Below are 13,995 nucleotides of genomic sequence, written 5' to 3'. Positions count from 1 at the left end.
GGTTCGTGTTGCTCTGTCTTTAGTTTTCTGTGTTGTTTTTATGCACTGTTACCAGTCTGTTAGTTTTCTTTTTTCTTTTTTTAGCCATATAGTTGTCACTTATTTTTGACTACTGAATTTGAATGTCCTTATGATATCTGTTGCCGCTTTTTTACCTTCTTGTAATAAAATGTATAAATCCGTCAAACAATTATTGATACTTTTTATTTTCTGTGTAAAAAACTTTGAATTTTTCGAAAAACTAAGGATTTTCTTACCCCAGGAGTAGATTACCTTAGCCGTATTTGGCACAACTTTTTGGAATTTTGGGTCCTCAATGCTCTTCAACTTTGTATTTATTTGGCTTTTTTAACTCTTTTGATATGAGCGTCACTGATGAGTCTGATGATGTAGACGAGACGCGCGTCTGGCGTATAAAATTATAATCCTGGTACTTTTGAAAACTATTTAAACTAAATCACAGAAAAGCCATTTCTATAAGCCTTTTAATCAACGATAAAATCAACGATAAAATTCTCAATTCAAAATTGTGTTCGCAGTGTATGATAATAACAGAAATACATTGTTACTGGTTGCTCATGAAGTGATATAAGTGATATGCTGATTCTTATAAATTCCAAAGGTTTTCTGGAAAATGCAACACCTTAATCATTTTCTAAAACAAATTCCATCACAAAAATTGATTCTCCCACTCTTGATACCTCCATAACTGTTGGAAAATAAAAACCAGGCTCAAAGAAATGATCCACAATGCTTTCCTTCATTAAAATGTCCGTACCTACAAATTGATTGGAGTTTTATCGAATACGACATATTTTGTTAAAAATGAGACCAATAAAAAACATGCTACACCAAAGAACAAGTAATCTTAATTTCTTATAAAATAAACAATATAAAAAAGAAGATGTGGTATGATTGCCAATGAGACAACTATCCATAAAAGAACAAAATGACACAGACATTAACAACTATAGGTCACCGCACGGCCTTCAACAATGAGCAAAGCCCATACCGCACAGTCAGCTAAAATAGGCCCCGGTAAGACAAGCTTGTTTGATCTTGTTTCTAAGTCACTGAGTTCCGTCAAAAACTTGTAAAACAAGAAGATCAACGAAGCTAGATTTTTTTTTTATTTGACAGGTAATATTGATGATGTTCTTTCTTTTAACAGTCCACACTTTTCTTCCTTTGTCCCATTGATATATTCTCTTAAACTAGAGATTACAGTCACAACAGAAACATCTTCCTACGCATCAATTCTAGACGTTAACATCGATTTTACAACAGCGTTCATTTAAAAACATGCGACAAATAAAACGAGACGATTTCAAATTTGAAATTAGGAATTTCCTGAACTTATATCAATATTCTAACGTCACCCTCGTATGGAGTATACATTTTCGAACTTATACGATATTCAATAACTTGCAGATGATACTTGGACTTAGTGAAAAGTCCGCAGTGTTTAAGAAAATCTTTAACGATAGTTATCAAAGGTACCAGGGTTATAAGTTAGTACGCCAGACACGCGTTTCGTCTAAATGAGACTCATCAGTGACGCTCATATCAAAATATTTATAAAGAAAAACAAGTACAAAGTTGAAAAGCATTGAGGATCCAAAATTCAAAAAGGTTGAGCCAAATACGGCTAAGGTAATCTATGCCTGGGAGAAGAAAATCCTTAGTTTGAACGTCGCATCCTTTTTCTCAAAACGTCCATTGGACACTGCTAAGAACTTTTAGATAAATATCCAATATATAGTTCACAAATGATAAAATACGCTGTTTAATTATAGAATCAGATTGTTGAAGTTGTATAATTATCTGGTTGGATTTGTTTTAGATTACTTACCCCGTTGAATTATATTGATTTTTTCGTGGTTTTATATATTTCGGTTGGTCGACTGACATCTGACGTGACTCAGTATTTATGCATTCCGACTTGAGGTTTTTGACATTATATTTTCTGCATTCCTGTAACAGTTTTAATTCGACCATTAAGAGTTTCTGTTTTGTTTTCCAGAGTATTTCTAATTATTGAGTTATTACTATATCGAGAGGTTGTTTTGATCAGTATTTTTCTTAAACTACTTATTTCGTAGGCTTATGGTTGTATCTTGTGCTTAATTTTAAACGCTGATTACTCATTTTCATTTATGGTTATGTGTATATATAGTGTAAACCAATTGTCCTTTAAAACTCAAATATTAGATTCCATCGGTTTTAGTAACGTTTGCTTTTTTTCTCCTACAGTGTGTCCAATAAATTTGGAGAAAATTCTTTTTTTTTGTGATGGTGTGTATTGTTCAACTAGAATATTCCCCCAAAAATGTTCAAACAAAGAATGGTCAAATCCTTCTAAGTAAGGCGAGGACTACCATCTCAATATAAAATATCAAATATATCCAGATTATGATTTTGTTCGGAAGATTTTCGTTTCGTCAACATACATGACATAAGAGTCGCCATCTAAATGCTAAATTGACGAACATTTTACCATTTTATACACAGCTAAATAAGCTTCAGATATTACAAGCAAAGGTACTAAGACTATAAGAGAAATGCAACACTTGCCATAACTTACTATAGCGATGAACCATAACTGTATTCACTACAAACCATTAAAGTCTGAAATGGCCTATATCTGTACTCGACTGTACTGATTTTTACTCGACCAGTCTGAATTGGTCTGACTTTTACTTGACATTACTCGACCCCAGTCTGAACCATACTTGACTGTACTGAATCGTACTTGACCCTAATCTTTGCCGTTGAAAATAGTCTGAACTATCACTCGAAAATACTAGACCAAAAAACTCTACTTTTTAACTGTTAAAATAAATTTCTATTTAATGACAATCCCATATATAACAACAGCCAACAAAATTTATAAAAAAAATTAATCTATGATTATATTTAGGATGAAAAAAAATATATTATATAAAACTTATATCAAAAAGGGATAATATTAAATAAATAAATAAAATTGTTTTTCTGATTAGTGGTGAAATATAAAGAATAACCTCTGCTTGTGGCAAACTCATAAATAAGATCACACCTGGTCAGAGGTATTAAATTCTAAATAACATTGATTCAAAATTGCAACATCCTGTTTAAGTTAAATAACAAGGCCTTTCAAATATACATGTATGTACTAGATAAGTAATACACGAATTTAAGAAAATAGGGCTTTCTTTTTACCTGTAAAACACACATGTATTGAGGTAATTAGAACATATTAAAGTGCTTTCTGTATGCCATGTTAATTTGACAAAAAAAATTACTTAAACTAATTGAAATAAATTTTTACTGTTACTTTGGAATACATTTCTTTTTTTAAAAAGGTTATCAATGATTGCTATGGAAATTCTATTATTATGATTACATTAAATTCTTGGTTTAATAAAACAAAACAATTAAGCTCTCATTTTTTTTAAATTTATTAAGTTGTTTTATATACTATTTTATATATATATTAATAAAAAAAAACATTCACTGCATTATTAATTCAACTCAAGTAAATCTTTTCTAGGTTTAAGTTAATTGTGAAAATAGTCCAGTTACCATAAAATACTTCCGAAGTATTCATAAAATTTTGAATAAATATTGAAAATATTAGTCATTTGTTAGTCACAATTCATTTTTTTAGATTATGTGATCAGCTTGTTTTATTTGTATTTTAAAAGTTGATATATATTTTTACGTAAGTGTTGATTAATATTGTGTTGACGTTATATTATGATTGATTATTGTGAAATTTTAATTTCAATACTGTATTGAATACATTTTTAATTTCAATTTATTGTTCAAATTTCATTTTTATTTAAAAAATATCCTAAATTGATAAACTTCAGTTGATAGATACAGAGAATAGGTCGAGTATGGTTAAGACTTGGTCGAGTATGGTTTAGACTAGGGCGAGTATGGTTCAGACTAGGTCCAGTACGGTTCAGACTAGGTCGAGTACGGTTCAGACTAGTATAAAATGGTTAAGTACTGGTCAAGTACACATTCAGACTGTTAAGTATGGTTCAGACTACAGTCGAGTATTATCAAGTAAATCTCAGACGAATTCAGACTGGTTGAGTAAAAATCAGTACAGTCGAGTACATATATAGGCCATTTCAGACTTTTAATGGTTTGTAGTGATTGTATCGATTTTTATAATATGATATGCACAGATGGTAACTTTAAAAAAAACAAGTTACACGCATCAAGCGGATTATGATATAAAACATGTCAGTGTTCGCATGGTTTACTAGTATACATTTCCTCACATACTATTTACATCATTATTATATTGTTATTTATTTCTATACCAAAGAAATTTCCTTTTTTGGTTATTCTACACGAAAATTGTTCAAAACACATGTTGACATGGTTTCATTTCACTACAAACAAAGCATTATTCAATGTATAATAAACTTGAATGGACTATTCTAGGAAAACATTAAACGTCTTTCTTACATACTGACTATCTCATAACACGCCAAACTTATATTAGTCTTACCATATAAGAAATGTATTTGTATTCTAGGAGACAGATAAATAATATATTTTTTTCTATTTTCTGGATCATTTATTTTAATGTATTAGAATTGTATACTAGACGTTTTGATTTATTTATATAAAATAATGTTTAAACTAATCATCAACAATTATCAGTTTACATTATTTAACCCATTTCTCTGACGTCAGTCTATTGTTCCAACAGTGGATTATTTTTCAAGAATCCACTGAACACCATGTTAAATTAAGATAACTTATATCATAACTTTTAAATTACGATCTTTTATTCTCTCAAAAACGAGTGACTAATGAAAGGTTCGAACTCGCGCGTATTTTCGACCGTAAAGTCTGTATTCTATGCATGATACTACTAGACCACAAGTGCTGATATAAATTATTATTGTATATCTGTCAATGCATGTCAATAAACTGTATTTCTGTCTTTTTGTTATCTAATAAAATATATAAATACTAAAAAATCAAGGAATTGTAAATATTACTTATTAGTACAATTCCTTGATAGAATAAACATCCATGTACACATTACACTTATCACTTTTAAGGTACAAGGCCTTTCCCCTTTCATCATAGCAAATGCTTGCTTTTGTTTTTATGGTTACAATGATATCATACTATGAGCATGCACTTAGTTTTTCTTTGATTGATTATAAATGGTCTAAATATACATCAACATTTAACTGACTCTTATGTGAATAAAGTGTGATTAGCTACGTCTGTAAAACTACTTCTTTGGCGGTGAAACCAGAAACAAAATCGTCAACTTTATAGTAAAAAATGAAATATAGATACCTCTAAGATTAAAAACAATATTTTGGTAGAGAAAAACATTACAAAAAAAATCATCCCGGGTACTAGGCTTGATCTTGGTACTGTTAAAATCACAGTTTTTTCTTTCGGCACCAAACGACTAGACAATCACGGCTATGAACAGCTTACATTATTTCAAAATTGACATAATTATAAATTGTACATTTGAAACAAAAGCAATTCTGCTTGGGTTTCAGAATGCGTACCACAAATAATACTAGTTCATTAACTGATTGACGATGGATGCCAAATGTAATAAAGTTAACAAAATCTAAATAAAATGAAAGGGAACCAGTTTAAACAAAATTTATATATAATTTTTCAATAAAGAATGTGTGTTGTAAATTCAATCAAATGGGATATATAACTGCCATTTATTTGCTCATTAGGTTGCTAAATACTATATATGAAAATATTAAAGGTTTCTTAATGTTGGTAATTAAGTTTTTTAACTTTCCAAAAATTATTAAAAAAAATCCATATATTAATTATATGTCTTTTTTAATGAATTATAAATACTAAAATCTAATCAATATAAATTATTTGTAATGATTCAACATTGAATGAAATAATTATTTACAATTGCAAAATCTAGTAATAAAAAGACAAGATAACAACACATTTAAGTTAAATTGAACTAGCCAGTCTCAGCTATTAGACAATAAAAAAGACAAAATACGAAATTATTGTCATGCGTTGACTTTTACAAATATCTTTTATACATCTTAAACTACCAGGCCAATTATATCAAAACTAAGTCACAGTCAACCCTAATAAATCTGAATTCAACAATTTGTCAAAATAAACAAGTCCGCTAACTAATATGAACATGGCCGACATGAAATGAAAAAAAAAAACAAAAAGTTCAAACGATTTTTTTTTTTTATTATCTCCAAAACTGCTATAAAATTGTAAAATCTAAAGAGCAGAAATCTTCAAAATTGTTGCAAGCTACCCACTTTTCATGTATATAAAATTCGTCCGGCGATAATTTATAGGAGTTCTTGCTGTGAAAGATTCCTTTTTGGAGTGCTATAATAATCATTTGTACCTTTTTTGCGTTTACTGACGATTTAGAGAAACTGAAAAGTGAACAAAAAATCAGCAAAACAAGCTTAATATGAGCAAAAAAGAGATAAGAGTTAAAATTATTTTCTAGTCTAATGAAAACGTACAAATATATATAATATTGTAAAAGTCTATGGTTTCAACAAATACAGTTTATCCACTAACCAAAATCTGTTGAAACCATCTAAGTATCCCTATTTGTTTTTTTGATTTATTTTAAAAACCTGAAAGGGTATTGCAGCAAAGTTATAACATTGCTTGTGTTTTAAATACAAAATTAGTGTCGTCACTCATAACAAAAACAGTTTAAAGATTTTTTTCGTTCTTTTAATGAAACACAGAAATATATTTTTAAGATGTTATCGTATTTTTTAAAAATTTTATTTTCAATCTTGCATCTTGCATCTAACATTATAAGGGAATCGGATTATGTAATACATTTACATTTTTAATCTGAATGTAATATACTCATGTGTGTGATTGTTTTTTCCTCTTGATTTACAGTGAGTTGATTGCAAAATGTATATAAAGCGCAGACAATATTCAGCCAGAATAAAAGTATTTCTCAGCAATCAGCGTATCCTTGCAAACGGTTAGATTTAGAAGCTATGAACACATTCAGTTTCACAGTTATGATTGCATTAGTCCTTATTGGATTATGTGCTGTGCAGAGTGGTAAGTAAGGCTTTGCTTAATTTAAGTGGTTCATTATTTCTAAATATTCTATTTTGTTGATAATTGTCACCTTAGATATTACAACTCCTGCTAGTGCCATGTGTCACATATGGCTAGTATTAAGATTCTTTTTGGTTTAATATATCTTCAAATGTTTCGGTTCTTATACATCCTTGGCTTTCCAATATTTTGCTTTGAGCTTTCCTGATGGCGGTTAATAAATGATATTAAAAAGCGCTTCGAACGCAGAAAATTCATGACGTGTTGTTTTCAACTTATTTTGTCAAATGTAGAATGTAACCTTTGAAATATATAAAATGTTGGACTGTTTTTGATAAGCAAATAAGCTACACATAAGAATCTATTTTCTGTGTAAAAGGCTTCGTCATTTTCAAAATAATGCTCTACCAGTTGTATCAGGTAAACTCGGTCTTTTCGTACCACGTTTTAGAAAATTATAACTACAACAAATAAAAAAAAATAAGAACGTTATAATTTGTATCTAAAATTAAGAATTTAAACATTACTATGTTTCTTTTATTTGATACTCGTTAAAATTTGTTTTATATATTATAGCTCTACTATTGTCCTCTACTTATATTTTCAAAATTCTGATAGATAATATTCCTATTAGAATTTTTCTAACACATTACAAAATCTTATATCAGAGGATCTTAGATATACTGACACTATATTTTATATTTACCTATTTTTTCAAAAATCTATTTTATTTCAAAGATACAAAATTTCGACATTGATAACACATCTACTAAATAAAGAATAAAATCATAATTTATAATGTGTTTTTTTTTTCTTCAGATGCAGGTTATGCAAGTATGAAAATATCTAAAGTTGTTAAATGATTTAAATTTCGTAACTAATTATCATATAAGACATTGAAAGATATGAAAAAGTAACAAATCATTAAAAACAGTTTCATACGATGATATGCAATTGAATAGTTTTTAGAAGTCATACCAATAATGCAGTTTTCAATATTGTGTTCTATAATAAACTTAACAAAAACTGGAAGACTCTTAGTTAAGGATGAAAATAGGCTAAAAATATTGATAGGTCATGGAGCTTCTTTTCGAGATATTTGATTTATAAAATATGACGAGAAAAGACTGACTCGGACTTTTACCTTTTACCAATTTTTGCATTGGTACTATTTGGGTCTAAAATCAAAAGAAAGGGAATTAAGAATCTTCTAAACTTTTGTCAAATTACCTTTTATGAGCTATTAAGTCAATGTTAAAAGATAAAAAAAGGTGTTATGGGGCAGAATATTTCACCTTGAACGTATGGAAAAACACACAGGTGTCCAAAACCTCACCTAAGTACATCCTTAAGCATTCTTTACAGTAATATAATGTCAAAATATTTTCAAGTATGATGGCTGCTAATATTTGGGTTTTTTAATTTCGAATTAAAATAAATATTCCTGTACAAAACTAGCTTTGCAGTGACTATAAGTCGTTCAAATCTTTGTTCTTCGGTGTATGATGTATGAATTGGCAGTCATATTTCTTCAAATTTCATATTCAGCTTTTTTGTGAATGTTTAAAAACTTTTAATAACTTTGTGTTATAGTCCTAATTCCGGATCCGAATCCTCGTCATCGATTAATAAGTATGTCTTTCGTCATTCATTTAATCTAGTACATTTTTACGTCTTCATTTTTTTTTCATTAATATATAGTTTCAAGGTGATTTAGTATTTCTGATAAAACATATACATAGTTCACAATTATAAAGACCGTATCGTTATTTGCTTATTTATTAGATAATTCAAAGTTTGGTGACGATATTGTATGTTGTAACTTCTATCCAATCGAAATTGAAATAATCAATACAACAGATGCAGTTTAGTAATCACAGCCCTCCTTATTTCCCTCGAATGTCACCAACAAATGACATTATATACTTACATGAGCAACGCAGAGAGTTTTATATATTTACAGTTGTGTCATCTCACTCTTCAGGAGCACCCGGAATCACCTTTGGTTTTTGTCAGGATTCGTGTTGCTCTGTTTCCAGCTTTCTCTTTTATTTTGGCATTAGTGTTATCAGTTCGGCTTTCGAGCTGGAATATAATTTTTGTATCTTTTTATTCTCCTTTATAGGGCGTTACATCGTAATCAATCTACCAGTTTTAGGTATTGAAAAGTAGATTACAAATTAACCACGTTTACAAATGCAAAATAATTCCAAAGTTTGGTTTTTTTTTCACAAAAGAACATTCTAACTTTTTTAATCACAAATAGTGCATAACGTGTTGATCATGTATTTTTTGGGAAGGATGATATATTAATATATTATGTTTGCATTATACATTTGGGGTATGAATGCAATCTAAATAAACTCATCGTAGACACACCGAAGTAATACATCTAATACATAACTGCAAAATATATTCAAATAGATATAGATTTAATATATATGACAGCTATAGACGAAATACAATCATAGATTGATGTAATGCAGTTTTGAATTGCTTTATATTTTTATATCATAGTTATCAAAGGTAAATGGATGATAAACGTAAACACCAGACGCGAGTTTCGTCTACATCTGAATCATCAGTAAGCTATGATCAAAATAGTTAGAAAGCCAAACAAGTACAAATTTTAAGAGCATTTGTGACCAAAAATTCTTAAACGTTGTGCCAAAAATACGACTAAGATTATCTATTATCAAAATTGACTTTAACTGAATTGGGGTTTTTTCTCAATGTCTCAATGTTTCAGGATTATTATCCAGGATATAATTTTGTCCAAAAACAGTCTTGAAGTTTGATTTTTAATCTTGATAGCTAGAACAGTGTTTCGTGAAATAGCCCATAGTTTAAAAAGACAAAATATTATAAGAGCCATTGAAATAGCCATTAAAATGGTCAAAAGTAAATTCGAGCCTTTCATACTGAATTAGAATGATAGATAAAAAGGGCAATATAGTATTGTCTCTTTAGTGGCAAAGAGTCAATTGGAAAGTCACCATGGCGTCATATATATATATATCAGAAAATGTTTACACTAGTGATTGCTCAAAATACAAATGAGCAGCAAGAGCTTTACATTAACGGATATTTTAAACACCTTGTTTGGTTAAGCTATTGGTCTTGTCTAAATATTAATGACTGAACATCGTTTTATCTCTTTATTCATATTCAGAATTCTTTTGGTAATACAAATTAAGGTACTACCAACTCATTTTGATTTTTAAAAAGTGAAATAGTGTTTGGACAAAAACTATATGTGATTTCAATGTAAGAAATAGATCATTAATAAACTCATCATAAATACCTGGAATAAAATTTTGTATTTGTGTTAGACTCGCGTTTCGTCTACAATATATTCATCAGTGACACTCGATTCAAAAAAGTTACAAAGGCCAAATAAAGTACGAATTTGAAGAGCATTGGGTGCCAACACTTCCTTCAGGTTTCCCCAAATACAGCTAATATAATTAATTCCTGAGGTAGAAAACCTTATTATTTCAAAATTTCAAAGTTTTGTGAACAAATTATAACCAAATCAATGACAATTCATTTAAACACAGAAGTCCTGACTACTAGGCTGGTGATAAAATGGCATTAAGGAAAATAGACAATAGAAGCAAGTTTAAGTTTGGATCTGATATACGTTCAGACCCACTTATTCAAGAACGGCCACAAAGATTATACAACTTAAAGTACATATTTCAAACAAAATAAGTCCGTTGGCATGACTGTAACTTTATCCCAAAGAAAAACATATTTATAACTTTGGTATCAAATAAAAGCTTAAGGAATTAAGATAATTGTAGAACCCTTGTTGGAATTACTCTTGAATAGTCACTTGTTTTATTTTCATTACAAAATTACCGGGTAATCAGTGTGCCCTTGTATTCAATTAAGATTTGACATCCCATATCCGGATAAGGAATGGTGTTGCTTTGTAATGGTTGTCGCTTTATTTGAACATAAACAGCATAGCTGTTAATGCATGAATTGCTTGCAAAAAACAAAACATAAGAAAAGAAGCAATGGGTATATGAATTAGTGGTAAAATCAGGATTAAAATTGTACCTATTACTATTACTCAGTTATATATATATTAATAAAATAGTTTATTTGGGTTCCTAACCTATTTAAACTAACATTATTGGCAGTGAAATGAAACCGTGCTAGCGTGACTTGAATACTATTTACATACAACTACACAATGTAATTAAACTAAGATTATATTTTTGGTTTGAATAGGAAGTAAATATTTAATCAGGTTGTAAACATTCGTATTTATATTCATGCAGAAAACATTGTCGTAACATGAAAAGTCAAGTGGGAACTTACATTTATTGAGTGTATTTTACAATATAATCCTGTTGTTACTTTTTGTGTATAACAACCATATGTTTCATAAAGCAATATATATAAAAGGAAGACTATTCAGTTCAAGCCCCAGATTAGCCAACATGAAGCTTAGTTGTATAGTCTTGGTGCTCTTTCTGGTAACCTTAGCAGCTTATATCGGTAATATTTTATTTCAATAACTTACTTTTATTGTATGATTTATAACGGGCATGAACAAAACTATCTTCGATGATAACCAATTTTAATTATTTTTTCACTAACAGGATTTTTTGTAACACAGAATGTTATTGAATATATTTGTTCCTAGGAACATCTTACAGTTTTAAAGTCAATTTGCAAATATTTCAGTGATATTCTGAAATTCCAGTAGAAAGAGACAGTTTCGAGTAGCCTTTGGAATACCTAATACTTGTTTGAAATTTTGTTTCACAAGTATGTTGTTTTTAACCCATAAAATTGTAAATTTGATGTTGTGCAATAAAAAAAAAACCGACAACATCTTAGATTCCATAACGGTCAAATCCGTAACACGACATGACATTAGAAATATGAGAACTACCACAAATGACATACTTATATTGAAGCTATAAAATATGATGGTGACATTAATATGTAATTTTTAGATATTATATGAGATATAGTTTAGTAAGCAGAGCAGAGCAGAATACCTAATTCTCGTTCTAACTTTATTTTAAATAACAAATATTTTATTCAAAATAAAAGAAAGATGGGACGATACACACAAACATAAGGGTGCGGAAAGACAACAATCAAAACTGTTATGGTCATTTTTGATTTGGCTAGTCTCAACCTTAGATTTTGACCAGTACACAGTAACTGGACAGAACCTTTTAATCTTTTAAATCATGACAGTATCTCCTTGATAACATAACCTCATCTGATTAAAATATCCTGAACTGTGCGATTGAGTTGTCTCAATTTTGCATGTCACCATAGGGAACAAACACATATCTGACGCAAACCAACGGTTGACATAAACAGCTATTTGGTTACGCTAAAATGTCGTGTTTAGAGTCTTATTCCTTATCCTAGGACCAACGAATAAGGTTTCAATTCATGTATAGTTCTACTTACTTTGCTTTATATGTTACTAGCTTCAGATATTTTTTTCTTGCATTAAAACAAAAGTTGTTATTGTAATGTAATGAAATTCATCACTACTTTTTTACCATGAAAATAAATTTTGGGTTCAATTTTTATTACTCAATATTACCATCCTTCCCACAAGTGGAATAAAATGAAATAGAAGTACAAATAGACAAATTCCATCATTATAATTCTGGTACCTTTGATCCTTTTTACGTTTTTATCGAGATTTATTTTGGAAAGTATAATTGATTGATTAGTGTTTAACGCTACGTTCATCACTATTATGCTATTTTGAGGCAGTAAATTTTATTAATTGGGTTCCCGGAGTGTCAAGAGAGAACCACTTACCTTCGGTAGGAAAATTGACAATACTAGTCAATAAGGATTGGACTCGACCACCCTGCCATGTGTAGGATATAAACTCCTTCCTCAGTGTTGACAGGCTAGTGATACAATAGTTCGACTTCCTTGACCACACGGTCACCGAAGCTCCGTACAAATATGAAGAGCAGTTGTAGGTTGGAGTAGTAATGAATATACAAAAATTATTCTTGAATATAAACCAGTTTTGACAGTTGTGATAAACTTAGACCAATATGATCATAAAATGGTAATTGAAAAAAATGATAATGAAATGAAATCTCGATAAATCAGCTAGCATTTTGTATATAAACATATGTAGAGAAACATAAAAAAACATGAAGGCAGTAATTTTAGTCATTCATTTTTAATCGATGAAAGAGTAAACCGAATGTATTTTGTTTGATTTTTATTAAATAAAATAAAATTTATAAATTCATATTGATCTTAAACATCAGTTTGAAGGGCCATTAGCATTGCCGCCGCTATTATGTAAAAGACATGATGTTCGAAGTGTTTTCAATCAACAGAAAAATGTAAAATTGGAATATAACGAAGAATAATAAGAACATGTTTTCTTTATAAAACTATTTTATATAGATAAGACCTTTGGTTTACCCGTTTGAATGGTTTTCGCTAGTCAATTTGGGACTCTTTATAGCTTGCTGTTCGGTGTGAGCCAAGGTACCGTGTTGAAGGCCGTACCATGCCCTATAATGGTTTAATTTTATAAATTGTTACTTGGATGGAGAGTTGCTTCTTGGACACTTATACCACTACTTCTTATATATATATATACCGATTATTCACAATTTAGATTTGTACGAAATTAAGATTTGTTGACGAATTCCAAATTAAGCACACATTTATCTATCTGTGAACTGTTTTATGTATTTTGTAGATGTAGGCTCATCAAGTTCTGAAGTAAGTATACTTTTTGACAATAATATAATGAATAATTCGTCCAGTAAAGATTGAACTCACAAAATATTATTGAAAAAATCTGCATTTTGTATTGTTTATATTTTAAACAAATCTATAATGGGTTTGTATCTTTTGATTGCCATACAAGTGAACGTTTAGATTTCTATA

At 29.4% G+C, this 13,995-nt stretch overlaps 1 protein-coding gene across 1 annotated transcript in view; it reads left to right on the top strand.

The window, feature by feature from the left end:
* The first annotated feature begins 11,470 nt into the window (after positions 1–11,470).
* Positions 11,471–13,995, top strand: part of LOC139523083 (uncharacterized) — a 98,064-nt gene continuing 95,539 nt past the window's right edge. Inside the window, exons 1-2 of the mRNA XM_071316847.1 lie at positions 11,471–11,592; positions 13,805–13,827. Of these exons, the coding sequence (XP_071172948.1) occupies positions 11,472–11,592; positions 13,805–13,827 (144 nt within the window). The 5' untranslated portion in view covers position 11,471. The remainder of the gene's footprint in view (positions 11,593–13,804; positions 13,828–13,995) is intronic.

This window comes from Mytilus edulis, chromosome 5 (genome assembly GCF_963676685.1).
Source record: "Mytilus edulis chromosome 5, xbMytEdul2.2, whole genome shotgun sequence".
Taxonomy (NCBI): Eukaryota; Metazoa; Mollusca; class Bivalvia; order Mytilida; family Mytilidae; genus Mytilus; species Mytilus edulis.
Note: the sequence above shows the minus strand (reverse complement) of the source record. Positions and strands in the feature narration are given on the sequence as shown.